This window comes from Ziziphus jujuba, chromosome 5 (genome assembly GCF_031755915.1).
Source record: "Ziziphus jujuba cultivar Dongzao chromosome 5, ASM3175591v1".
NCBI classification, from domain to species: domain Eukaryota; kingdom Viridiplantae; phylum Streptophyta; class Magnoliopsida; order Rosales; family Rhamnaceae; genus Ziziphus; species Ziziphus jujuba.
Genome location: NC_083383.1, coordinates 1,394,419 through 1,419,581, shown reverse-complemented (window position 1 = coordinate 1,419,581; position 25,163 = coordinate 1,394,419). Strand labels below are relative to the sequence as shown.

The window sequence follows — 25,163 nt, the reverse complement described above, 5'->3', positions numbered from 1 at the left end:
TTAAGAATCTACTAAAGAGTAGGAAAAAATAAAGAAAATTTTACATCTGAACCTTAATTACTATCCAACAGGCTAATAATATCATCTTTTTGCTACATACAGACTGAGAAATTGGCCAACATTAGTTCTAAAGTTTACCCAAATCTTGAGGTATTAATTATTTTGGAAATAACCCAATTATTTCCCCATAATTAGAAAGTTAGTTTTCCAAACTCCTCATCCAGTGTATCGGCTGTGATACGCTTCCTTATGGAACGTTTCATTCTTTCACCTGGGCTTCCAACTATTCGGTTGCGAGGATAGGATGCTGGTAATGTAATTGGAGAGGCACAAGAAGTGTGTTGAATTGAGAAAGGGCTTGGTGATATCCGCTTTTGTTTAGGAAGAGTACCGCCAAATCTTCCCTGGTCATATAGAGACACTGATTCTGAAGCAGTGCGTTGTTTTGTGGCATCATCTACATACAGGAGATCATCAATCCTTGCCATTATATTGAAGGCTAAGCTTTCCATCACCCTGGAATAGCTTTCAAGGATTGACTGTCCCACATCCTGCAGCATATAGGAAATTAGTGAATTTTAATTCTGCTTTCCAGTTTTCCCATTCGTTAATATCATCAACTTATTCATAGTTCCAGCTTCCAAGCATCTTGAAAGTTGAAATGCAATGAGAATACATCTTGTTGAATGAAGAGGGGTTTAGGAACACAAATGCTTGAATACTTTTCCCACTATCTATAAATAACTGAAAATTTTCGAAGGCATGAATATACCTTGTTATACTGAATCTTGCTCATATCCAGAGCAGTTTGCGGGAGGCCAGGGAACCGCATCTTTAAATTTTGTAAAAGGGTCTCTGCCCGATATGCAAGAAGCTTGTTTCTATGCATGTCACCAGCAAAACCTTTGACCTTTCCACCCCAGGATGACTTTCGAGACTTTGCATCAACTGAATGCCGTTTCAGATTCTTTTGCCTCCAAATGTGCACAGAAGCCTCAATCCTGTTTGCGATTTCTAGGGTGGTGTATTCTGACGAGAAGTCTAAATAATCAAGAAGACCCTCTGGGGAGAACTTATCTGCTGTCATGTAATGATATATAATCTCACCTAAACAAGCTTTTCCACTCTGAGAAAGATTGACAGGCAATGCAAGCATATATTAGGATAAGGAATAGCAGAATGGCCAAAAAACAAGCATTGAAGAAAATAAAAAGTTGCAATAGCAATTTGATTAGATACTCTGGTTATAGATAGAATATATGATAAAATCGGTTCCCATACCTTAGGCAAGCTCTGTAAGTAAGCATTTGGGATTTCCATCTCTGCCAGAACGCTACTATTGATTGCCATGGCAGCCTTAAGGATCTGATTCGTGCATTCTCTACATTGTTGCAATCTCTTCCTCCCATCATCAGACAATCCATTTTGGGGGACCTTAGGAAATGGGAGCCACCACTTCTCTTCTTGCCTAACTGAGGGCCTTCCAGCAGATGGAGACAGAGGAAATGTTTCATCATTACCAGCACCACCAACAATTATCCCACGGTCAACATAAGAAAACTCAGAATCGTGGAATCCATCAAGAATGCTAAGCAGCATTGCATCAAGCTTTTTGAGAGCCGGAAGGTTTACATATAGGTCTGAGCGTGGCCGAGTGACCATAACCTCAAATGTGCCACCGCCAGGAAATTCTTGGAATGATGGTATAAGCTCAACAATAGAATCGCTTACACATAATAGCCAATCCATTTCTCTGAGCCACATTGACTTCTTCTGTGAAGCCAAAGGCTCTAACTTCCATAGCTCCCCGAACACGGTAGCTGCCAAGTGAACCCAATATCAACAAACTATGTAAACTGGAATATCCTCCATTTTGTATTGTTTCTTTTCTATTGGATTATGTTGGTTATGTTGGATAGAGGTACATATGTCTCAATTCAAGATTTTAGCTCAACTCACAAACCATATGATTGGGACTGGTGACTTTAACTAGTAAAAAAAGGAAGAAAGAAAGCAATAATTCGTACAAACCAGAAAGATTGGTGATGGCATTGGAGATAGCAAGAGCAGTGCAAACTCCTTTTCCTCCACCTGACATATCTTCTCCTAGCAGAAGCTTAGCAAACCGCTCCTTCATCAATTCAACTTCTGCACCCACATGAAATTATGGGAGTAGCACATTAGGATTGAAGTTAAATTGGTCAGAAAAGGAACGAACATAAAAATCCTTCCTAATATTTTCAGTTTTGTGCTAATTGTTAAATGCCTTTGAGATTTGTGATTCGCACGTTTTTGAACCTTATAACGTTACCCATATACTTGACGAATTATGAACAATCTGAACAAGATCTAACTAAAACTCCAAAACATTTTTTTTTCCCCTAAAATACAGCAAAATGAACTTAAAAAAATGTCCGTTCACCGAAAAAATGACAAATACATAAATAACAATCCTCAAACCATCCTCACAAAGAAAAACACATTTTTTAACTTCCGCTACTCGTTTCCATAAAAATAAAATAAAATAAAAGGAAAGGAAAAAATAGTCTAACATATTGCCAACAGATTAAACATGTAAAAATTAGGCCAATTACCGTTGAAATTTTGAGGGGACAAAAGAAAAAAAAAATAAAAAAAAAAATTCCTTCCCCAAATTTTGCAAAAGAAAAAGAACATTACAATTTGACCCAAGAAAATAACAAGAACTATCCAGAACTCACCAGACAAGCTCGTCTCCGACCTTTCCGTCTTCGCTGCCGGAATGACGAGGTCCCTACCACCAATGACCGGTAACATACCCGTCGCCGGCGCCGGAATGAGAGAATTGTCGGCGAATATCAGGCCAGCAAGAGGCGAAGAGGTGAAAGAACTGGAAGCAGCGCCATCATTTTCGTACTGGGGACACGAAAGGTTAGTGGAGCTCTCGGACTCACTCACATCGGCACTAAGACTGTATCTCTCGAAGCGCTCGCTCAGTTGGTCGTAGTCATCTTCGGACGAGAAGCTCTCCATTGCTCTATCGAGAATCGAGATCAGAATTTTTCCAGGAAATTCCTAGCGGAGTCATATATGAAGGCCGTCCATTCTCTTTTAGAGTACAGTGTCAGAGACCAGGCCAACTAGTATTACTACTACTATTTAAAGAGTGAAAAAGTAAAGCAGAACGAATTCGTGAAATACACACACACCCCAAAGGAAAAAAAAAAGCAATCACTCGTTGGTTTTGATGTGGCAGCACCGCAGCTGGAGTCGGTAGGCCCCGCCAAAGCCAAATAAAGACGGAAAACACATAGGTCGTTTCTTTTTCTGTGGCTGGTTTATATTTTTTGCCAGCGTCTATGAGGAGCGTGGGAAACACACTCAAGTTATCGTTGTAGAAAATTCTTCAAAGTACGTGTTCAGGTTTTTCACTTTTTGCCGATTCTTTCACGCGCTGAGATACCTTGGATTTTCTTTGTTTTTTTGTATTATTATTGTTTTGATGAACGACCTTTTTCTTTTTCTTTTTCTTCATTTTTGTTTTGATGGAGAATTTGATGATAGAATACATTGGATCTTAGATGCAATAAGTAACAACAAATGAGCTTAGGTTCGGGTCGTAATGATACGGCTAAAAGTTAGGTGTTTTTTGGTATAGGTCTTTTATTTTGGTTGTCTAGTGTAACCGTCTGCGTCTAGTGGTATAAAAATCTATCCTACTCACTCAACTTCTGCCTCTCACAATTTTTGATTTAAAAAAAAAAAAAAAAAAAAAACTTTCTGCCTTTCACAAACTGTTGGTATACATGTAAAATCCAAATGGGCTTATAGTCATAATGGTTCGTCTAATATTTTCACTTTTATTAGGTCTGATAACTTATCATGTTGAACCGTATTCGTGTTGTATTCTATCGTGTTCGTATTAAATTTTTTTGGTCCAAACATGATCCATTAAATTTTCGTATTGAGATATATAAATCCAAACCTATTTATTAAATTTTCGTATGATCCGTCATCCAATCTGTTCATTCGTTAAGTATAAATGTCAAATTTTGATTAGATAATAATAAAATCTTACTTTGTCATCTTTAGTCAATTATTTATTCAGATCTATGAACTTCCAAGTTCCAATATTGTTAAAATAGTTTCCGATAAATCTTGTTGAGTTCTTTGATTATAAAATTGAGAATGAGAGAATTATAATATATTCACTGTTAAATCTAAACTACGATTCATATAAAGTTTACCTCAAAGACTAAGGCTAAAGAAGCAACAAACATTTTATTATTTTAGTTTTAAGGATAATATTATTATACCATATAAAATTATAAAAATATCCCATATAAATGGGTTTAATGGATTCCAACGGGTTCCACCCATTAACATCCATTTTTTTAATTTGTTTTATTAGGTGACACTAATACGGACCCAATCCAATATCACATATCCAAATCTATAAATTATCGTATGGATTCGTATCGTGTTAATAGATCGTTTGGTATTTTACCAGGTCTAACCTTTATACTAATAAGTTACTATTAAAAATACATTTCCATATTAAATGTTCAGTCTTTAATTTGGATAAAAATATTTTCCCTCCCTACAAGAAAAAAATGTATTTGCTCTTTTATTGTCGTCCACTTTTATCAAAAATAAATAAATCATATGCTCTTTTAGCTTAACAATAACAATTAATGAATAATATATATTTTTTGTTGCAATAAAAAAAAGTGTTTTGCAATTTCACTATTTATCACAAGTTAATATCGATGGAACTTATGGTAAGATAGTGGGTGGATTGTATATTAATTTTTTAATATAAAAAATTAATATGAAAAAGTAAATACTTTTGTAGTATCGGTAAAATTTGCTAAATAATATATGATTTCACTGGTATTTATAAAAATATGAATATATATGATTTTTTTCACAGGTTATCATTTGTTTGCCAATGTAACGCTTCAAAGTTATTTACCGAAAAAAGAAAAAAAAGAAAAATGAAACGCTGCAAAGTTCAAAAGCTCCTGTGTACGAGGCCCGCATCGAAACCGCCTTTGATGCTATTTAAAAGCGTTCATTCTCTCTCTCTCTCAACATTCTCGTCCCAAAAGAAAACGTTATCGTTTTCGAATCATAGAATAGGTTCTCTCCGTGCCCTAGACGCACACTCACATCGCTATCGTCTATCGCTATGGTACTCGTCGATGATAACACGGTGTCAAGATTGCTCTGATCCTTACAGACGGTACTGCGTCAAACACTACGCTGACCGCCGTCTACACTATAGTTTTCATCAATTCAAAACCTCTGTTTGTTTCGTAAGGAAAATAATTCCCACGAAATTTCAGGGCCAAAAATTTTTTAGGCTTGTGGAATTTGTCGTTCTTACCTAATTTTCTTTTGTAAATGTTAGATGGATTGATGGATTTGAATATTTTTGGTTGTGTTGTTTATGATTGGTGATCTTGATGCTGCAGAGACGAAAGAGTTTGTTCAGAAAAAGTCGGAACTGACGCAATCGGTTTTTCAGAAATACAATACGAGGTAGAGAGGTAAATTCGCGGTTGTTTGATATAATTCAACTTTCACAAGACAAATGTACGCTAAATTTGGGCTGCACTGGAACAATTCTGATATAGGGTTAAAAAGAGAATGGAATCCTTAAATTTCTTGTTTATTACAACTCTAATGACTATTCCATTTTGAGATTTCTAGGTTCTAATTTGCTTTTTTTTTTTTTTTTTTTTGGGTAATGTTTCTAGCTTTTAACTTACCAATTGATGGTGGTTTTATGCTGTAGAGGAATAGGAAAATATAGTTGCGGGAATGGAGATCAATCCTAATCTTTACAATGAGATCTATTATAATTTGTTGGGTTCGGATCAAATTAAAGATATTTTATGCTGGAGGGATCCTTGAAACTCTAAATACTTGTTTGGAACTGAGTTACAGATCATAGTAAGGCAAGTATTTCTTTCGACAATATGGTTGATGTCTTTTATCCTTATGTTTAGGAAGTACAAAAATGGTAGTCGATTCTCCAAATAGATTTTCTACTGCTCGGTTGATATCCTTCCTAAGTTTAACAACAAGGACTATATTCTTAATCTTGATTAGTTACGTCATTTTTGTTGGATTATTGCAATGTTGGTATGGTCATATTATGGTGCTCTAATCGTATTGGCTTTCCTATAATCTAACTGTTATCACATATGACTTGCTATTCATAGCTTGAGCTTTTCCATTGAAGTTTTGGGATAGTCATTTGTATATGACTGGTTTATTTTTATACTTGTTGCTTTCTTTGCCATTATGCATGATTGGATCATGTTTATGCATTTGAGAAATTTGCATACCTGTTTGTGTGATATTCTTTTGGGCACTGACTGATGTTATGTGTGAAGTTTATGCCTTGTCTATCGAGGCGGTCTGTTATCCAGTCAACGAATTTTACTACCTTGACTTGCCTGAACTTCCTTATGAAATTGAAGGTTTTAGGGGGAAGAATAGTATTTCCCATTTTATTTATAAGGTTATTGATGAATTTGATGCACAGTGTCAGATCATTGCAAGTTATCGCCCATTGTTAGTCCAAGAAAATCTAGAAGGAACTTACTGTTAGGGTTGACATTTGCCAAGAATCTGAAACAGATCTTCTTGAGTTCAGCATGTGCTGTAAATGGTAATTAAATGATTGCAAGATACTTGAGTGACTTCGGACAAAAGACTTGCAATCTGGCTCCTTGCTTCAGCAGTTATTCAGTGAAATGGGATGAGTTTCTGGGATTTCTGCATGATGGAAAGATGGTACAGTTATGATTGGGTTTACAGGTTTTCTAACAACCTGGTATGATTATTAAGTGCAATTAAGACACTGAACTTCCAGATATGAAGATTTTTAATGAAATTACGGTTATTGCGTGTGATTGTTCATAGTTTCTTGTTAATCAGGTAATTTTTGTTATTGTATTGGTACTTTAAATGAACACCCTTGTTGATTTGTTATTTTAACAAGGTTGGCTATCCGAGTGTGTTCTGTCTACGAGCTGATAGTGCTCTTTCCTTGACTGGGTTTTACTTTTCTAGTTTTTTAATTTCCAGTAAGGATGGTACCAAGATACCTATATTCATTGCTGCTAGAAAGAATATTCTATGGGAGGGATCACGCTCTTGTTTGTTATTTATTTGAATCTAACATTACTCTATTCTACAAGTTTGCTTGTCTTATTTTTTTAGTTAATTAATTGATTAATTATTATTTTTTTTCGCGATAATAGTGCTGAAGGGGGCCTACATGGTGGGTAACATGGCAAGAGGTACTTCGTCAAAATATGAATGGAGGTCTACGATTTTATTTTCAACATCCACTGATTTTGCAAAAACTTCTGGACTTGCTCAGTAAACTAGTTTACAGGCAAGCAGCCTTTTGTTTTGGTTGTGTAGTTATTTTGATCTTTGTCTTCACCCTTTATGAACTTTTCTGACATTTTTTACTGGGACGTGGAGGTGTTATATGGCTGCTGTTACCCTTAGTACCTGAAAATTTACTGCCTCGATTAAACTTTTGTATAATGCGTGGACCATGTTTAATCTACTAAAAATTTTCTGGATGGTAAATACATGTATTTTATAAATTTTCCTGATATTTGTAATAGGTAAGTTTTACGTTCTTACTCAAAAAAAAAAAAACACACACACACACACACACAAACTACTCTGGGATTGGGCCTTGCGAATACCAATATTTTTAGGGGAATTTGGTCCAATATTTTTTTTTTGAAGGGCTCTAACGCAATCTACCTTTTCTTTTTTAAGTTTTTTTTTATTTATCCCTTATTTTCTATTTTACCCCCAATAAAGTAAAAATTACTTCATTTTCCTTTTTTCATTCCTTCATTTCGAGATACCTTCTGCAAAAACCCAACAATATTAGAGCCAGGTTTCTCTTATGCAAAAACCCAACAATATTAGCAAAAGTCAAAATTGCTAGAAGAAATGAATATACAATGCTTAGCATCAAGTTTTCAAATTTTTCGGCCATAATATTCAAAAACTCGGTTTGTCCCACATTATTACTCTCAATTCTACCTAGGCCAAAAATATCAAAACGAAGCAAAACCCAATAAATCCGAAAAAAGGGAAAAAGAACATGCTTGGAACCAAATTTTGAGACAGAAAGCGATGCAGGAGTGTACGGCTGCGTGAAGCAGGTGAAGAGCAACGCTATGAGGATTTGTATTTTGATGGTGTTTTTTTCTTTCATTCTTATTTATTTTTATTTTTTTTTATCAATTATGCTTTGTTAAGAACCAGCTTTAAAAATTTGTTAGAGAGTGTGGATGAAAGAAGGAGAGAAGAAAACTTTATCGAAAGCAAAAATGAATTTTATTATTTTATATTAAATAAGGATAATTCAGGGATATTTGAAAATAGATGGGCAAAATAAAAAGTATTTGAGTAGAGAGAGTATATTTCATTACGCCTTATAAGCGATGGATGTTGGATCAAATTCTGCATATTTTTATGTAGGCCCACTTATCTGCTTAATTTTCTGTCCAACCGTTTGATGGGCTCATTTGGGCTTTGTGAGGGCACATTCATTTAAGGGGAATTTGGTCCAATGTTCTTCTTTCAAGGCCTTGCAATGAAATATACCCTTTATTTCTTAGTTTTTTTTTTTTTATCTGTCCTCTGCTTTCCATTTTATCCCAATGAAAGTAAAAAATTACTTTACTTTCCTTTCTTCATTCCTTCAGTCCGAGAAACCCACAGTCTTTAGTTTCTGCACTTGGCTTTTCTATTTTTCTTCATTCCCCAGAAAACCCACACACAATCTCATTAAGAAAAAAAAAAAAAAAATCCATGCTCCATCTCCCTGCATCTCTTACCTCTTCTCTTGCAAACATATGAAAGACTAAGGAAAAATTGCGTTTGAGGTAAGGATCTGTGTATTTTGATTTTTTTTTTTTTTTTTAGCTTGGGTTTTCGCTTGATTGGTGAAAGGCGAAGACGATGATTGGAATGGAGGAAACTAGTCGAAATCAAGTAGTAGTAGTAGTAGGTTATACAATTTAGTGGTGTGATTAAATATTATGAGTATGCTTTAGGGTCGGTTTCTATATTGCTTTAAGGTCAGAAACACTTTACAAGTGTTTGTTGAATTTTCCGATTGCAACAGAATATTAAAGGAAATTGAAAAATAAGAAAACCCAAAAAAAACAAAATTGAAGAATAAGTAGAAAGCAGTTATGGTTAAAATCTGCTTCAAATGTTGAATTATTTGTTTTCTTGTTTATATGACACTCACCATCCTGCTAGATATCATAATTTAATTACATAACTTCATTTTGATTTTATGTTGGTTTCTTGTTTATGGTTATGAAGGTGAGCGGTAGTTATGCAAAGGAGCTTCACTTGGAAAGTTTGCAGCATCAAATAGAAAGTGATCTTATGCCAAGTGCCCGATGTGACCAAAGTGATTCTTATGGTATCCTTTTAGTTATATGTTCTATGGCGAATTATATAAGTTAACTTCTTCTTTTTTTGTTTACAATTAGTTAATATTTAAAAAAGATGTTATACCTGCTATATGGACCATGAGGTATACTCTCTATGTTGTTTAGTTTGCCTTAATTTCTTTCTGTTTAGTTTTCAGCCAAGGTTGGAATTTCTTAGGCTTGGCTAGTGGAACATTATTAATTTTCAAGTTGATTACAAATATGCAATTGGGGATAGGATAGGTGAACTGTCTTATACTTATTCCTATTTTATGAATTTGAGGTTGGTTGCGGAGATGTGGTATTAGTTTGCTTGTGGTTTTGTATTATAGGCTAATGGCACTCAAGACTTCCATGATAAACTGATATTTACAGATTGAGAAACCCATACTATTGGTTATAATTTCAAAAATGTGCTTGAAAATGCCTTAGGTCAGGTGCATATCGTTATCCTTGTGCACTTGATTATGAGGTTGATGTAGTGTCTTCCTTAACATATGGAAGTTGTGGGTTATTTTTATTTTTATTTTTTGTCTAGAAGTAATAATTGCTGCCCCCACACCTTTTCTGTGAATTTCATGTAACAATTGGTGTATTACTAGAGTGGATATCATGATGGTCTCATAGCAAGAGAAGAAGCTGTAGCACAAGAGGGATTTAATATGGGCTTTAAGGAATCAGTCCTTGTTGGGTACAAATGGGGTCTAGTTAGAGGTGATACCAAGTAAAAGAAAACAAAAGAGGAAAAGAATTTGAATGCTCTGTTGCTCATAGAGTTTTTAATGAAATTGCTATAAGCACATGATTAAAAAAGAATTTAAATGCTCTGTTGCTCATAGAGTTTTTAATGAAGTTGCTATAAATATGTGATTAACTTCTTTTCTCTGCTACTTTTGTTTTCCTGTTTTGTCCAATCTGCATCCCTATGAACTATCTTCACTTTAGTTCCTGAGGACTAGAAAGAGAGCACTTAAATTCTCAATATGGTAACCAAACTCTCAAAGATATGAATTGTATGGTTGCTTTTCATAAGGGTTTGACAACATGGGCTAAGTGGGTGGATTCTACTATGAATCATAGTAAAACCAAAGTCATCTTCCAAGGAATTTCTCTTACCCACTACCATTAAGTTTACTTCTTTCCCATCACCAATTTTTTTTTTTGAAAACCAAAAATTAATTGCGTGAATTTCTCTGATGCTTTTTTTTTTTCTTTCTTTTTTTTCCTTTTCATATTTAGTGGCAAGGGATTGGAATGAGCTAGGGGTGAGAAACTGTGGAAATGAGACAAAACTCCTAAGTGGATCAGTTATCGAGGTGGATTGCCCAAGGCATTATATGTGGTGAAAGATGTATTAACTGGAATGAGAAAACATGTTCATCTGCTAGACATAACAACTTTATCACAACTCAGAAAAGATGCACATCCTGGCTTTTATAATGGCTTTAGGCGCATGGACTGTAACCATTGGTGTATTGCTGGACTTCTAGATACTTGGAATCAACTTTTTATGCGTTCCTCATAATTGTCATGCTTGTTCTGGTATTTGTAGTTTATAAAAATGATCATACGATTACTTAGGTCCTTCCTTCCATAGATCACCATTTTTAAGGGAATCAAGTATCAAAACACGATCAATCTTTTCATTTTCAATGTCAACCAGATATTGAGAGTTAAACATCATAATGAAACTCTACAATCCTGCATAATTTAGAGTATTTAATATATTCATAATTTGAACCATAAATTTGCACAACTCTTTGATTTTTTTTTTCCCTGGTAAATATGTCATTTAATGGCCCACTCTTTAATTCTTTGGTTGTTAAATATGTCATTTGATAGTTTCCTGACCTTGCATGTTACATTAGTATATGAGTCTTTGGAAAATTGCATGGTGATGGAGGATTGAGGCAAGGTTGCATGAGTCAAACACATGAGGGATTCAAAGTGGGTGAGACTAAGACAAAGTTATGAAAAAGTTCTTAAATTGGCATAAAAATTTGTTTATCGTAGGGCTTTCGGTAATTACCAATGAAATCTACGGTAATCAATTTGTCCTTGCTTGAAAAATTATTGTAGGTTTCATCGGTAATTACCGAAATTCCTATGGTAATCATATTTTATCAATTTTTTTACCCCCACAAGTCTCCTAATGTGTGTTAAATGCAACAACATGCAAAAATAGTTTCTTCAATGATCCTAAGGAGAAAAAACCCTAAAAGTTCTAAAAAAAATTTCAAATTGGCACAAAAATTTGATTACCGTAGGGCCTTCGATAATTACCGATGAAACCTATGGTAATCAATTTATAGTTGCTGGAAAAATTACCCTCGGTAATCCACTTTGTTTGTAATTTTCTCACTTTTTCCAAATCCTGTGTGGATTCTTTTGTCAGAATCATTAATAAAGTTATATTTAGCATGTTCTTGGTATAAACACACATTATCGAAGGTTGTCGGATTGAATTGTAATGATTTCCTTTGAAAAAATTGAACAAATATAAATTGAGAACACCAATACAATATTCTTGCCATACCATTATTTTCTTGTTGACAACAAACCATCAGATATACCATATATGTAAAAGGCTAAAATATAAATATAAATATTTGGACAAACATATGTATATATGATATAAATATAAATACTACCAATAACACAGTGGCCAAAAAAATATATAATGATAACAAACTCTTATTGATTCGAATTTAAAAGACACATGACAAAAACATTACAAGATATCATTAACAAAATGCAAATACAATTTTGTAGCATACTCAATCTATGTAGTATGCAATTAGAATGATTGTTAAGCTATTCTTTCCGTTGCATTATTCTTAAGGGTTCTTTATGAACGGAGTTGCAGATTGTCATAGCGGATGAGAGACTTAAGTACAAATTAAATGGGAAGACAAAATAACATGTTAAGAGCCGATTATGTGTTATGGCATATCTTTGAACAAATTGAATGGGAAGACACACTAACTGTGATTTTTCTTTGTCTTCGAAGGCCAAAACGATGTCGTTTAAGACTGACCCTAATAGTAATGTTATTTGGTTCCTGTTTGTATCATACTCGATCTATGAAGATGTAGAATAAAATTTATTGGATAAAATAAATTGGAAGTCTACAATTAGAGCTCCGACCTTATAAGGACATTCTACAACCTTATACCGAAACTCCTGTCCTCATAGTAACGAGGTTCTGAAACAAGAAATTTGAAGTCCACAATTAGAGCTCCAATGAAACAAGAAATTTGAAGTCCACAATTTGTAGTGGTACATTTCGAGCATGTGGTTTAAAACTAATTAAATGGGGTCCTGTTCAATGTGTAGAATGAATTAAATAGGGGAAAAGAAGAAGAAGGAAAACTTACTATAGCCTTGAAATCAAAACACAAATAATAGAGGAAAGAAATAGTAAAACACACTTGCCTTCATGAACATTAAGGTAAGACTCAATTCCATTTAGGACTGTACCATGCCAATAATCAAGGCCATTTTTCCATAGTGGAACTCGAGCAAGAATGTCTAGGGCATTCCCTATAGGAAAATGAACATGTACCTTCCTATCACAAATTTACAAGAATATGGTCAATACATTTCACCTAAAATGAAATAGTTTATTTGAAAAAGAAAATAAAATACCATTGGTTCCATTAGGAAATCAAGCATTCCCAAGTGCAATATGACCCTTGAGGACCTGCAAAATGAAGCAAACAAAATCACTTTGCAATACTTGAAAAAAATATAATAATAATAATGATAATAAAAAGGAAAAACAAAATAGATTAGCACTTACCGAAGTATAGCATGGTTTCTCATGTTCTGATGGTTTTCCAAAATGAACTGTCCTTCTTATATCAGTTATTCGATGTAAATACTGCATAAATGCCCATAAAGATAACCACTTATAAGCTAAAAATGTATCAATAGAAAACATAGTCTATCTAGCTAAAATATTTAATAAAAATAAGTGCATGAATGTAGTTTGTAATTTTTACATAATTGTTACCAGTCAAGTACATATAATAGTTAGTTATAGCTAACAAGCCTTCGCTCCTGAGTTAAAAAGATATATGCTATCTGGATTAAACTCAGCACAAGTTTTTGCTTGTGACGCATAATGGATGATTGCAGCATTTGGACCAACCAACGAAATAGTAGGAAAACTTAAGCCTCTAAAATGCTGCAGATATAACAGAAAATAATATCTCTATCATGACAAATTTTGTAAGAAAAACATATTCCTCTAGTGTATTACATAATTCAAATTTCAGTTGCTAATTAAAGCAAAGCCCTGACATGTAATATATAATTAAATTAGCTTCACTTTTCAAAGGATCTTTTATCAGACCCATGCTATGCTAACTAGAAAATCTATCAAAATTATCATTATTTGGTCCATAAGATAAAAAACAAACATAAAACTGTTTTGAGGAATGGTACCCCAATATTTTCAACTATATCACTTTTTAAGAAGAACATTTAAAAGTGGTTGATAAAGTATGAATTAACATATCCATGTCAAAGTTCATTTAAAAGTGGAAAACCCTTTATTTCTCTTCATATGTTGCACGAAACACACATTGGGGGACTTGTGGGAGTCAAAAAATTTATCAACTGTAATTACCGAAAGGCCTTCTATAATTACCGATGAAACCTTCGGTAATTTTTCCAGCAAGGGCAATTTGATTACCGATGGTTTCATCGGTAATTACCAAAGGCCCTATGGTAATCAAATTTTTTTGGTAATTTTAGAACTTTTTCTGAACTTTATGGGGATTTTGCTGTTTAGGATCATTGATGAATGTATATTTTACATGTTGTTGCACAAAACACACATTAGGGAACTTGTGGGAGTCAAAAAAATTATCAACTGTAATTACCGAAGGGCCTTTGGTAATTTCCAATGAAATCTTCAGTAATTTTTCCAGCAAGGGCAATTTGATTACCGATGGTTTCATCGGTAATTACCGAAGGTCCTACAGTAATCAAATTTTTTTGGCAATTTTAGAACTTTTTTTCGAACTTTATGGGGATTTTTCTGTTTAGGATCATTGATAAATGTATATTTTGCATGTTGTTGCATGAAACACACATTAGGGGACTTGTGGAAGTTAAAAAATTTGTCAACTGTAATTACCGAAGGGCCTTCGGTAATTACCGATGAAACCTTCAGTAATTTTTCCAGCAAGGGCAATTTGATTACCGATGGTTGCATCGATAATTACCGAAGGCCCTATGGTAATCAAATTTTTTTGGCAATTTTAGAACTTTTTTTGAACTTTATGGGGATTTTACTGTTTAGGATCATTGATGAATGTATATTTTGTATGTTCTTGCATTTAATACACATTAGAGGATTTTTGGGGGCCAAAAAATTGATAAAATGTGATTATCATAGGGGTTTCGATAATTACCGATGAAACCTACGGTAGTGTTTCAAACAAGGACAAATTGATTACCGTAGGTTTCATCGGTAATTACCGAAGGCCCTATGGTAATCAAATTTTTGTGCCAATTTGAGAACTTTTTCAGAACTTTTGGGGTTTTTTCTCCTTAGGATCATTGAAAAATGTATATTTTGCATGTTGTTACATTTAACACACATTAGGGGACTTGTGGGAGTCAAAAAATTGATAAAATGTGATAACCATGTTGTGGCCAATTCTTTTATTTTTCATTTCTTTTTCATTTCGAATCATTACAATTCAATATACCTACTTTTATAATGTGTATTTGTGCGAAGAATAAATGATTATTCCCACCATAATTCCATACACACATTAATATCGTATTATCATGATAATGCCATCTTTATAACGGTAAATAACATATGAAATACTTAAAACACAATACTATTTTACCAAAGTAATACCACCTCTATTTTCCTTTCCTCTATGAAAAAGCATCTCTCACCTCTCCTCTTGTAAGCATAAGAAAGACTTAGGAAAAATTGCATTCATATTATAGCCTACAACTGATTCAGATTCAGATTCCGCTTCTGGGTGATCAAATGGAGCTTGACTAGTTTCCACTAGATGAGAGATAAAGAACATAAACAATATAGGGAACAAGGGAATATCAAACCATATATGCTTTTAAGGTGAGGATATTTTTAATTATCATCAAAATTGCGTTTAAATTTTTCTTTCACAAATCATCCAAATTTACAATTATTTTTTAACAATGTATTGCACCATAGAACATGTTGAGTGCAACATTCTTTAATGATAAAAAAATATAAGAAAGAACACCAGCTGCAGGCCTGCTCTCTCTCTCTCTCTTTCTCTTCTCTCTCCTAAGCTCTCTTCGGCTGCAGACCTGCTCACTCACCAAGTAGACGTCGAATGCGATGACTCCGAGGCTTGTATATCCAATCAGTTCGAAGGTTTCCAAATCCCAGAATTTCACAGTTTTGTCTGTTGAGCCTAGAAAAAGATTTCTATGTAAAAGCATTACTAGTTGCTTCTTAAACATTTTAACAAGATTTAAATGATCCCCGAAAACCAATAATAATATAAGGACTTATACAAACCATTTTGATATAGTTATAGAAATATCAACTTGAAAATCATTAACAAGGCAGCAAGCCTGTCATATATTTGCAACAATTTCTACAGCAAGGCGCTGACAAGTTTAATTAACTCAACCCATGAAAGCAACTTGGCTTCCGACCTCTACAACGGTAATTTTTTTCATGTGGTTTTTATATCACATACCATCACCTTCAACTCTAGAGGAGATAATCAGTCCATGCCAAACCTACCCTAAATATGTTTTTTTTTTTTTGTATGAAATTAATAAGCCTATAGAAATAATAATAATAATAGAGCAGGGAAGGAGAGCGACCACACCAATAGACTAAACAACAAAACTTTCCCATTCACAAACCCAGTAAATCAAAGGATATCTCAAGCTTGGATAAAAAGGCCTAGACCTCGAACATTTTACACGCCTATTTCTACATTTTTCTTTCAAAGGGAGAAGAAAAAAAAAAAAAAAACACACACACACACACACACACCCCCACCTAGCTGTAGCTCCAGTAGCAAAAATCAGACTGTGGCATAAGAACTTCATAAGAAAACTTCATAAAAGCCTAAGAACCATAAGTAATAAATAAATCAAGGTCATTACATTTAAACAAAATATATTGCTAAAATCAAAATTATGCAATAACATAAAAATTTATAATAAAAAAGTACTTTTTCCAAATAGAATTTCATGAAGTTCGCAAAAGTAATCACTTAAAAAAAGTTCATAAAAATATTCAAAAGTCTATATTAAATATACTCCAATCATTGCGATAAGGGTGGTCAACAAAGGCTTATAAGGACCCTATCAAAGGGTCACTACAAAAGGATATCGAATTTGAAGAGTATTGGTATCGGCAAGAGGGGAGCTATGAGTCACCTGAGCCGCCAACTTTTTGGTTGGTTGATTCTCAAAACCATATAAAGAGAAATAAATTAACAAAGGAAATTACATATCATAGTGCTCCTCTGCCAAATTTCCATTAAATTTTCACACATATTATTTAAAACTCACCATCATTGTTATTAAAGCATAGCCATCCCATAATTAATTAGCCTTTGCATTATCTTTTTTTCATCCCTCTCTCTATCAACTCTCTGGTCTAACATTGTTGTTAGTGGCCATTCTGGTTTTAGGCTAAGGTAGCCTTGCCATTAATTTGACAAACTTTTAAGGTATTAGAGAGTGGATCTAACTCTGCATATGAAGCCAATTAAATAGATACAAAATAGGACACTTAAGTATCAACCAAAAAAAAAAAAAAAGACACTTAGAACAGGAAATGACTAAGACAAACTGCAAGGCTTCTCCAGCAATTTGTTCTAGTCAATTAACTACAATTCAATACCAAACAAGTGGCATTAGCCATCAACAAGCAAAAGTGGTCAATGGCCTCATGGTTGACCCATGAATAAATCCTCAATGATCACCATTTGTGTCTTCACCAGGTCAGCCATTATTCTTTTAAACTCTGTATTGTGAGATGGAAGCGTGTTCTATATCCTTTAATGGTGGGACTATGCTAGAATTCTTCTATACCCTTTAACGGTGAGAATATGCTTGAATTCTTCTACATGGGATGTTCTGATAATGTAATACTTAAAAATTGGAGCTTTCATAAGAGCTATTAAATTCACTTCTTTAGTGGCTTGTTCATAAATACTTCTTTGGTTGGAAGCTATTCTTATATTATTCTACAACCCCCTATAGTCCTTTAGTTGTGACACTATGATGTGATTCCGCCCGAGCCCGCTCAACCGATAACCCGCTAGGGTGCTAACCCGACACAGATGAAGACTAGGCCAATCATAAGAGTTCAAATTAAGAGATTTAAGGACAAACTGGGAGAATTTATACAGGAGGTAATCAATTCTCAATAGATCTTATCCATACTTGAAGATACAAAGCATATTCTAAGCATCCAAGTGGTGGAAGCTGATACGGACCCCGGTAGCAGTTTTGGTGCAAATATGGACAACGCGCAGCATGAAATTGTTCCAACTCTTTATGGATTCAATACATATGTATAATAGGATATGGAATCAATTCAAGGCAGCTTCAAAGGCATTCAAAAAGGGGTTGTACGGACAGCTTCAAATTTGGCCTGTTTTTTTACTGTATTTTGTGCTGGCTTTACTGTATTTTGCTGAGTTGGCTTTTTCTTCCTCTTCCAAGCATGGGCAACGTGTGGGACTTCATATTTAGATTATTTGGCATCCTAAAAAATATATTGAAGTTGATTTGGAGCTCAAATTGGTCAAAGAATGGTCAAAGTCAACTTAGTCAAAAAGCTAGTATTTTAGTTCCTTAATTTGATTTTACTTTTTGTTTTAGGAAATTACCATTACTTTTTGGTTTTTTATTTATTTATTTTCTAGAACAATAAGTTTAGGAAAGTTATTATTTTATTATTTTCATTGTAAATTAATTAATTCCTAATTCAAAATAAAGGAATTAATTAATCCAAATCAGATTAGGAAAGGAATGACAATTTCGGCCACCATAAGAAACTACTTTGTATGGCCGGTTTTCCCTTTGTTTTTAGGGTTTTATTTCGTGGCTTTGTAGCCTATTTAAAGGCTTATTTTTCAATAAGAATTAAGCTTGAATTTTATACAGAAAATTATTTGTGAGATTGAATTCTCTTTGTTCTTTTGAACACCTAAAAGACCATTAGAGAGTGAGTGTTTTAGTTTTGACTTATCAATAGGACATCCATCACCTATTGTGATGTCTTCATTATATACCAAGGTTTCTAATCACAGGTTGGTTAGGGGTCAAGGTGACCATTATAACTTAAACATAATTAGATCCAGGCTAATATAATACGGGTTTAGGAGCAGGTCGTCCTAGGTTTGTATCATTTGGTATCAGAGCTAAATTTTGTTCAGGTTTGATCTATCTTTATTTGCCTTATTTGTTTTTTTGTGTTATTCTACAATTTTAGCATTAGGTTAAGGTTGCATCCATCCTATACACGTTCTGCATCATTAAAAAAAAAAAAAAATTCATTCCTAGTTGAATTAGGTTTCCTAGTTTTAATGTATTTTTGTTTCCTAGTTTGTTGGTTGTTTTTCATCATTGTTCTTGTTAATTTTGGTTTTTGTTGATTTTTCTTTGCTTTTTTTTAGTCTTAAATATTTGCATTCATATATTCAAAAAAAAAAAAAATAGAGAGAAGGGTTTGCGGCCACATATAAAAAAAAAAAAAAAAAAAACCTGCACTTTTATTTTTTATTGGGAGGTCACGGGTTTGGTGTTTGTTTTTGAGTTGGAATTGCAATTTTGGTAATTATTCTTGCTACTGCAATTGTTTATGTTCTGCAAGTGAAAAAGAGAAGGAAAAAAGAAGAAGAAGAAAGCCGAATATAAAATATATATATATATATATATCGGTTTGTTGAAAATTGGTGTTGAAGTTTGTTACTGGAAATTTCTTGTAACTGCTGCTATGTTGATTATTTATTCCATATTTGGAGTTTCTGGAGAGTTATTTTGCTGCTGGATATTTGAGCTTGAGTGCTAAATTATTTGGATTAAAATTAGTTAAAGGATTTGATGCAAAACTTGAATTACAAGAACAACAACCAACACTTTTCTATATTTTTGTTCTCTTTGATTCTTGTTCGTATTTGAATTTCTTTTTCTAGAATTTTATTCTTGAACTCATAATCTATTACCATTTGGTCCAGTTCTTCAAAATTCCAAAGTTATCTCATTAATTTGGCTTTTTTTTTTTTTTTTGTCTAGAAAAACTGAAAATAGGTATTTTCATTCCGTTCGGTATTTGTTTATTTTTGCTTACTGTTTTGTTGATAAGTTTAATTAAAACATACTAGTGATCTAATTGCTGTTTTGTGGGTGTTTTAATTAGAACTTTGAGATAATTCATTAAGTGAAAAAAGACAAGAGAGTGTGAGCTTCAAAGAGGGTAAAAGCCGAAACTAGTGTGAAAACACGAGTGTCGAGACCTTGATTGAGTGAAACACGTGAGGGAGTGAATATTGTGAGGATTTATTTTATTTTTACAGTATTTTACTAACATGGCAGATTCTAGAATAAGAAAAGGAGACACACCACTAAGAATTAATGAAGAAGAGTCCATAGGATTTCATGGTGATCCACGAGCAACGAGGAGTGGCGACCAAACGGACATGAGGGCTATATTAGAGCAATTACAGCGGGTGAGTGCCCAAGTTGAGCACATGAATCAAAGATGGGAAGGCTAGAAGTTTCCCAAGGAATTTCGAACACAAGAAATAGGCAAGAATTCCATGAAGGTCGAGGTCGAGGACGAGGAGGCCGTGAAAGACTGAGAGAGGAATTTGAGGAGGAGAATTTCGGTGGAGACTTTGAGGAAGGCATGCACGAAACCTTTGCTGTCCAAGAGAGAGCTGGCCGTGGAAGGTATAGGAGGGAAGAAACAGATGACAATCTTAGCAATATCAAGATCAACATCCCACCATTCATGGGAAAAAGTGATCCCGAGGCATATTTGGAGTGGGAAGAAAAGATGGAGATGATATTCGATTGCCATAATTATTCGGAGGGTAAGAAGGTGAAGTTGGCAGCAATGGAGTTTTGCCATTATGCACTCCAATGGTGGACAAACGAGCAAGGCACCCGGAAGAGATTTGGTTATGACTTGATCATTACATGGCGCCAAATGAAGGGAGCGATGAGGAAGCGGTTCGTGCCATCACATTATCATAGGTTGCTGCATCAAAGGCTTCAATCCCTATCTCAAGGAAGTATGTCCGTGGAGGATTATTACAAGGAGATGGAGATGCTTATGATGAGATTAAACATGAATGAGGATAGAGAAGCAACCATGGCAAGATTCCTTGGTGGTTTGAATCGTGAGATAGCCAACCAATTAGAATTGCAATAATATGTAGAATTGGAAGAGATGTTGCATGTGGATATTAAATTAGAGCATCAATTCAAGAGGAAGGGTGTAAGATCATGGTTTGGAGGTGTTTCCAACAGTGGAAGGTCCAATTCAAGTGGCTGGAGGAACAATCCCATCTATGAAAGCAAGCAAAAGCCGAAAGTCAAAGAAGAAAGTTCAAACTAGCCAAGGAAGGAGACTAGAACCGAATCTGTCCAAGCACCAAAGAATGAGGTAAAATTAGATCCTAAACCTTCTAGAACTCATGATGTTGTGTGTTTTAAGTGCCAGGGAGGAGGACACATTGCTAGCCAATGCCTGAATAGAAGAATCATAGTGTTAAAGGGCAATGATGAGCTAGAATTGGAAAGTGAAGAAAGTGAGGATGAATCCAAGCAAGAGGAGGAGGACTTGGAGGATGAACCCGAAACCTTGCAAGCATCCAATGTCGAATTAAACTTGCTTTCTAGGAGAGTACTTGTTGCATACAAAGAAGAGGATGAAATTCAAAGAGAAAACATCTTCTACACTCGATGTGAAATCCAAGGTAAAATTTGTAGTATGATTATTGATAGTGGGAGTTGTACAAATGTAATTACTAATCTTGTAATTGATAAATTAGACTTAACCACTATTAAACATCCAAAACCTTATAGATTACAATGGCTTAATGATAGTGGTGAAATAAAAGTGAATAAACAAGCCAAGGTAGAATTTAACATAGATAAATATATAGATGTTGTCTTGTGTGATGTTGTGCCTATGCATGCTAGTCATATTTTATTAAGTAGACCATGGCAATTTGATAAAGATGCTACTCATTTTGGTTGAGAGAATTGTATTGTTTTTAGATCCAAAGGCAAGAAGGTCAAGCTGGAGCCATTAACTCCAAAGGAAGTATATAGAGACCAATTACAAATCCAACAAAGGAGGGAGGCCGAAACACTCAAGGAGAAGGCTAGTGTGGCATTAACGGCTTCACCATCCATCTACGAAGGTAAGTCCAAGCTTGCTGTCCAAGGTAAGCATTTTAAAACACAAATTGAGTGGAAAAACCTTGAGAAGGCTGAAAGTGGGGTGAGAAGAATGGAGAAACCCAAGAAAAATGATGAGAAAACCGAGAGAGAGAAAGGAAAAGAAAGGAAAGAAAGAAAAAGTAAAAACTTTTATTTGAGTTTTACGGATGTTAATAAGGCTATCTTGGGTAAGAAACCATTGTTGGTTATGAATTATAAAGATGCTAAATTAAAAATGCTTATCTGCATTATTAAAAGCTTTACTTATTGGAAATTTGAAAATTTGGAAGATATTATTTGCTAATATTAAAAAGTGTGATGAACTTATATTTCTACTATTTGTTGTGATAGTGTTTGACTAAGGAGATTTGGTTTGGCTGCACTCAAGAAAGAAGAGGTTCCCCGAACAAAAAAAGTCCAAGCATATGCCGCATGTGGACTGATCTTTTCAAGTTTTGGAGCCAAATAACAAGAATGCCTACAAGCTTGATTTACCGGGTGAGTATAACATGAGTGCTGCATTTAATGTTGCTGATTTAACTCATTTTTCTGCAGGTGATGATCTTGATTTGAGGACAAATCCTTTTCAAGAGGAGGGGAATGATGTGATTCAGCCCGAGCTCGCTCAACCGATAACCCGCTGGGTTGCTAACCTGACACGAATGAAGACTAGGCCAATCACAAGAGCTCAAATTAAGAGATTTAAGGACAAACTGGGAGAATTTATATAGGAGGTAATCAATTCTCAACAGAGCTTATCCATACTTGAAGATACAAAGCCTATTCTAAGCATCCAAGTGGTGGAAGCCGATACGGATCCCGGTAGCAGTTTTGGTGCAAATATGGACAACGGATAGCATGAAATGGTTCCAACTCTTTATGGATTCAACACATATATCTAATAGGATATGGAATCAATTCAAGGCAGCTTCAAAGGCATTCAAAAAAGGGTTGTACGGACAGCTTCAAATTTGGCCTGTTTTTTTACTGTATTTTGTGCTGGCTTTACTGTATTTTGCTGAGTTGGCTTTTTCTTCCTCTTCCAAGCATGGGCAACGTGTGGGACTTCATATTCAGCTTTTTTGGCATCCTAAAAAACATATAGAAGTTGATTTGGAGCTCAAATTGGTCAAAGAATGGTCAAAGTCAACTTAGTCAAAAAGCTAGTATTTTAGTTCCTTAATTTGATTCTACTTTTTGTTTTAGGAAAATACCATTACTTTTTGGTTTTTTATTTATTTATTTTCTGGAACAATAAGTTTAGGAAAGTTATTATTTTATTATTTTCATTGTAAATTAATTAATTCCTAATTCAAAATAAAGGAATTAATTAATCCAAATCAGATTAGGAAAGGAATGACAATTTCGGCCACCATAGGAAACTACTTTGTATGGCAGGTTTTCCCTTTGTTTTTAGGGTTTTATTTCATGGCTTTGTAGCCTATTTAAAAGCTTATTTTTCAATAAGAATTAAGCTTGAATTTTATACAGAAAATTATTTGTGAGATTGAATTCTCTTTGTTCTTTTGAACACCTAAAACACCATTAGAGAATGAGTATTTTAGTTTTGACTTATCAATAGGACATCCGTCACCTATTATGGTGTCTTCATTATATACCAAGGTTTCTAATCAAAGGTTGGTTAGGGGTCAAGGTGACCATTAGAACTTGAACATAATTAGATCCGGACTAATATAATACGGATTTAGGAGCAGGTCGTCCTAGCTTCGTAAGCAATTATAACTCTAGAAAGAATATCCCAAGCAATTAACGCCATACTTACCAGTTTTAGTCCTCAACATTGCTTTTCCATAGGAATTATAATTACGAGAAAACTGGCATGTAAATGCTTAAATGTGGCGAGCCAATAATCAATGCATTCAAAGGAGAAAAGAACAGAAATTCTTCAAGAATAGAAATCTCTCCAATGAAATGTGAAGCTATTGTAATCATCTATGTCATTTAAGTCCTTAAGTTGCCTCAGGCCCACAACATGTCAACAACTATTAGTGCAGCTAGCCAAATAACAACTTTAGACTAGATTGAAACTAACGTACACTCCAAGCCTACTTATTTTCTATGGATAAATTGAAGTCAACTAATAACATAAAAAAAAATGTCTAATCAATGAATGTTACAAAAGAAAAAGAAAAATGTGCTACAAATACATTGACAATCATATTTGTAGATAGATAGCTGCATACCTCAACACCTCAACTTTAGATTACAACTTTTGTTGGCTAATTTATGTCCAAGTTCACTCCTCAACTCCAATACAGAATCAGCTTTCATAGCCTACGTATAGAAGGACAAATCTAACATAAACAAATGTATAAACTTAACATGACTGTACACTCATCAGTTCACTTCTACCTAATAGAATACCTCTATACGCTGGAGCAAATAAGTACAAGAACATATATAAAAATGACCCATGTTTGGAGAGAGAGAAGGATATATTGACTATACCAGGCAATCTCCAAATTCTCCAGCCACAAGAGCAATCTCATATGATTGGCCGAGAGAATTATTCCTGCTTCTAGGATAAGCCGGTTAATCCCTGACTAACTACATCCTCCAAATTCAAAAAAAGCAAGTGCAAAGCCTTATACACCCAAATAAAGAGAAAATTTTATAGCTTTACAGCTTTAAAAAATAAAATAAAATAAATAAAAAATCAATAAACCGATAAAAACAAATTACCCGCTTGAACGAAGATGGATTCAAAGATCAAACCCTCATCGAAACAAAATTCAAATCTTTTAGACCACTATCAGCTCTTTCCTTGAAATAATCAAAAACAACAGTAGCTCCACTCCTTCGGATGTCAATAACCCTCTCCACATTCTCACCAACTGAACAAGAACTCTCACTGCAATCTACTGTGGTCTTGTAGTGATCCGAAACCACCACTCTGCTGACCTTGGAAGAGATTTCCTGAACAAACCCAGACGGATCCACGAAGCCTAGAAGGTAAATATCGCTGATTACAGCCAGAGGGAGCTGATTGGAAGCGATGGGGTTGTAGACGAACGTTGGGGAAGAACATCAGCAGAAGACAAGCAGCAGAGAAGAAGATGTGAGCTGCTAAAGCTGTAAAAGCTCTATTTGGATGTGGAATGTGGTAGGTGAGATATTGATCAGTGAGAGAAAGAAATTGCACATGGTTTACAGAGTAAGGATAAAGTTGGAATAATGAAAAAAAGATGGGTAGATGAAAAAAGTTTTAAAGGGCAGGGG

General features: G+C 34.3%; 2 protein-coding genes across 17 annotated transcripts; one reads left to right on the top strand and one right to left on the bottom strand.

Moving 5' to 3' along the window:
• On the bottom strand, positions 1-3,194 carry LOC107422376 (rop guanine nucleotide exchange factor 1). The gene is made up of 5 exons (XM_016031814.4): positions 2,721-3,194; positions 2,032-2,148; positions 1,282-1,820; positions 773-1,126; positions 1-551 (listed from the first exon to the last, which is right to left on the bottom strand). Exons 1-5 carry the CDS (start codon positions 3,010-3,012, stop codon positions 192-194), a joined length of 1,662 nt encoding a protein of 553 aa, XP_015887300.1. The 5' UTR covers positions 3,013-3,194; the 3' UTR covers positions 1-191.
• A 1,730-nt stretch (positions 3,195-4,924) lies between these two features.
• On the top strand, positions 4,925-11,056 carry LOC107422446 (uncharacterized). 16 transcript variants are annotated; one of them, XR_009638941.1, is made up of 7 exons: positions 4,925-5,224; positions 5,457-5,531; positions 7,257-8,189; positions 9,364-9,466; positions 9,981-10,200; positions 10,422-10,462; positions 10,716-11,056. XR_009638941.1 is itself a non-coding variant. In XM_060817123.1 (3 exons), the coding sequence occupies exons 1-3, from the start codon at positions 4,977-4,979 to the stop codon at positions 6,567-6,569; spliced, it is 357 nt and encodes a 118-aa protein (XP_060673106.1). In that variant the 5' UTR covers positions 4,930-4,976; the 3' UTR covers positions 6,570-7,002. The 16 variants fall into 16 exon arrangements, 1 of the variants encoding a protein (XP_060673106.1); XR_009638940.1 differs by lacking the exon at positions 10,422-10,462 and having other exon boundaries at positions 4,926-5,224; XR_009638942.1 differs by lacking the exon at positions 10,422-10,462 and having other exon boundaries at positions 4,927-5,224; positions 10,079-10,200.
• Positions 11,057-25,163: the final 14,107 nt, after the last annotated feature.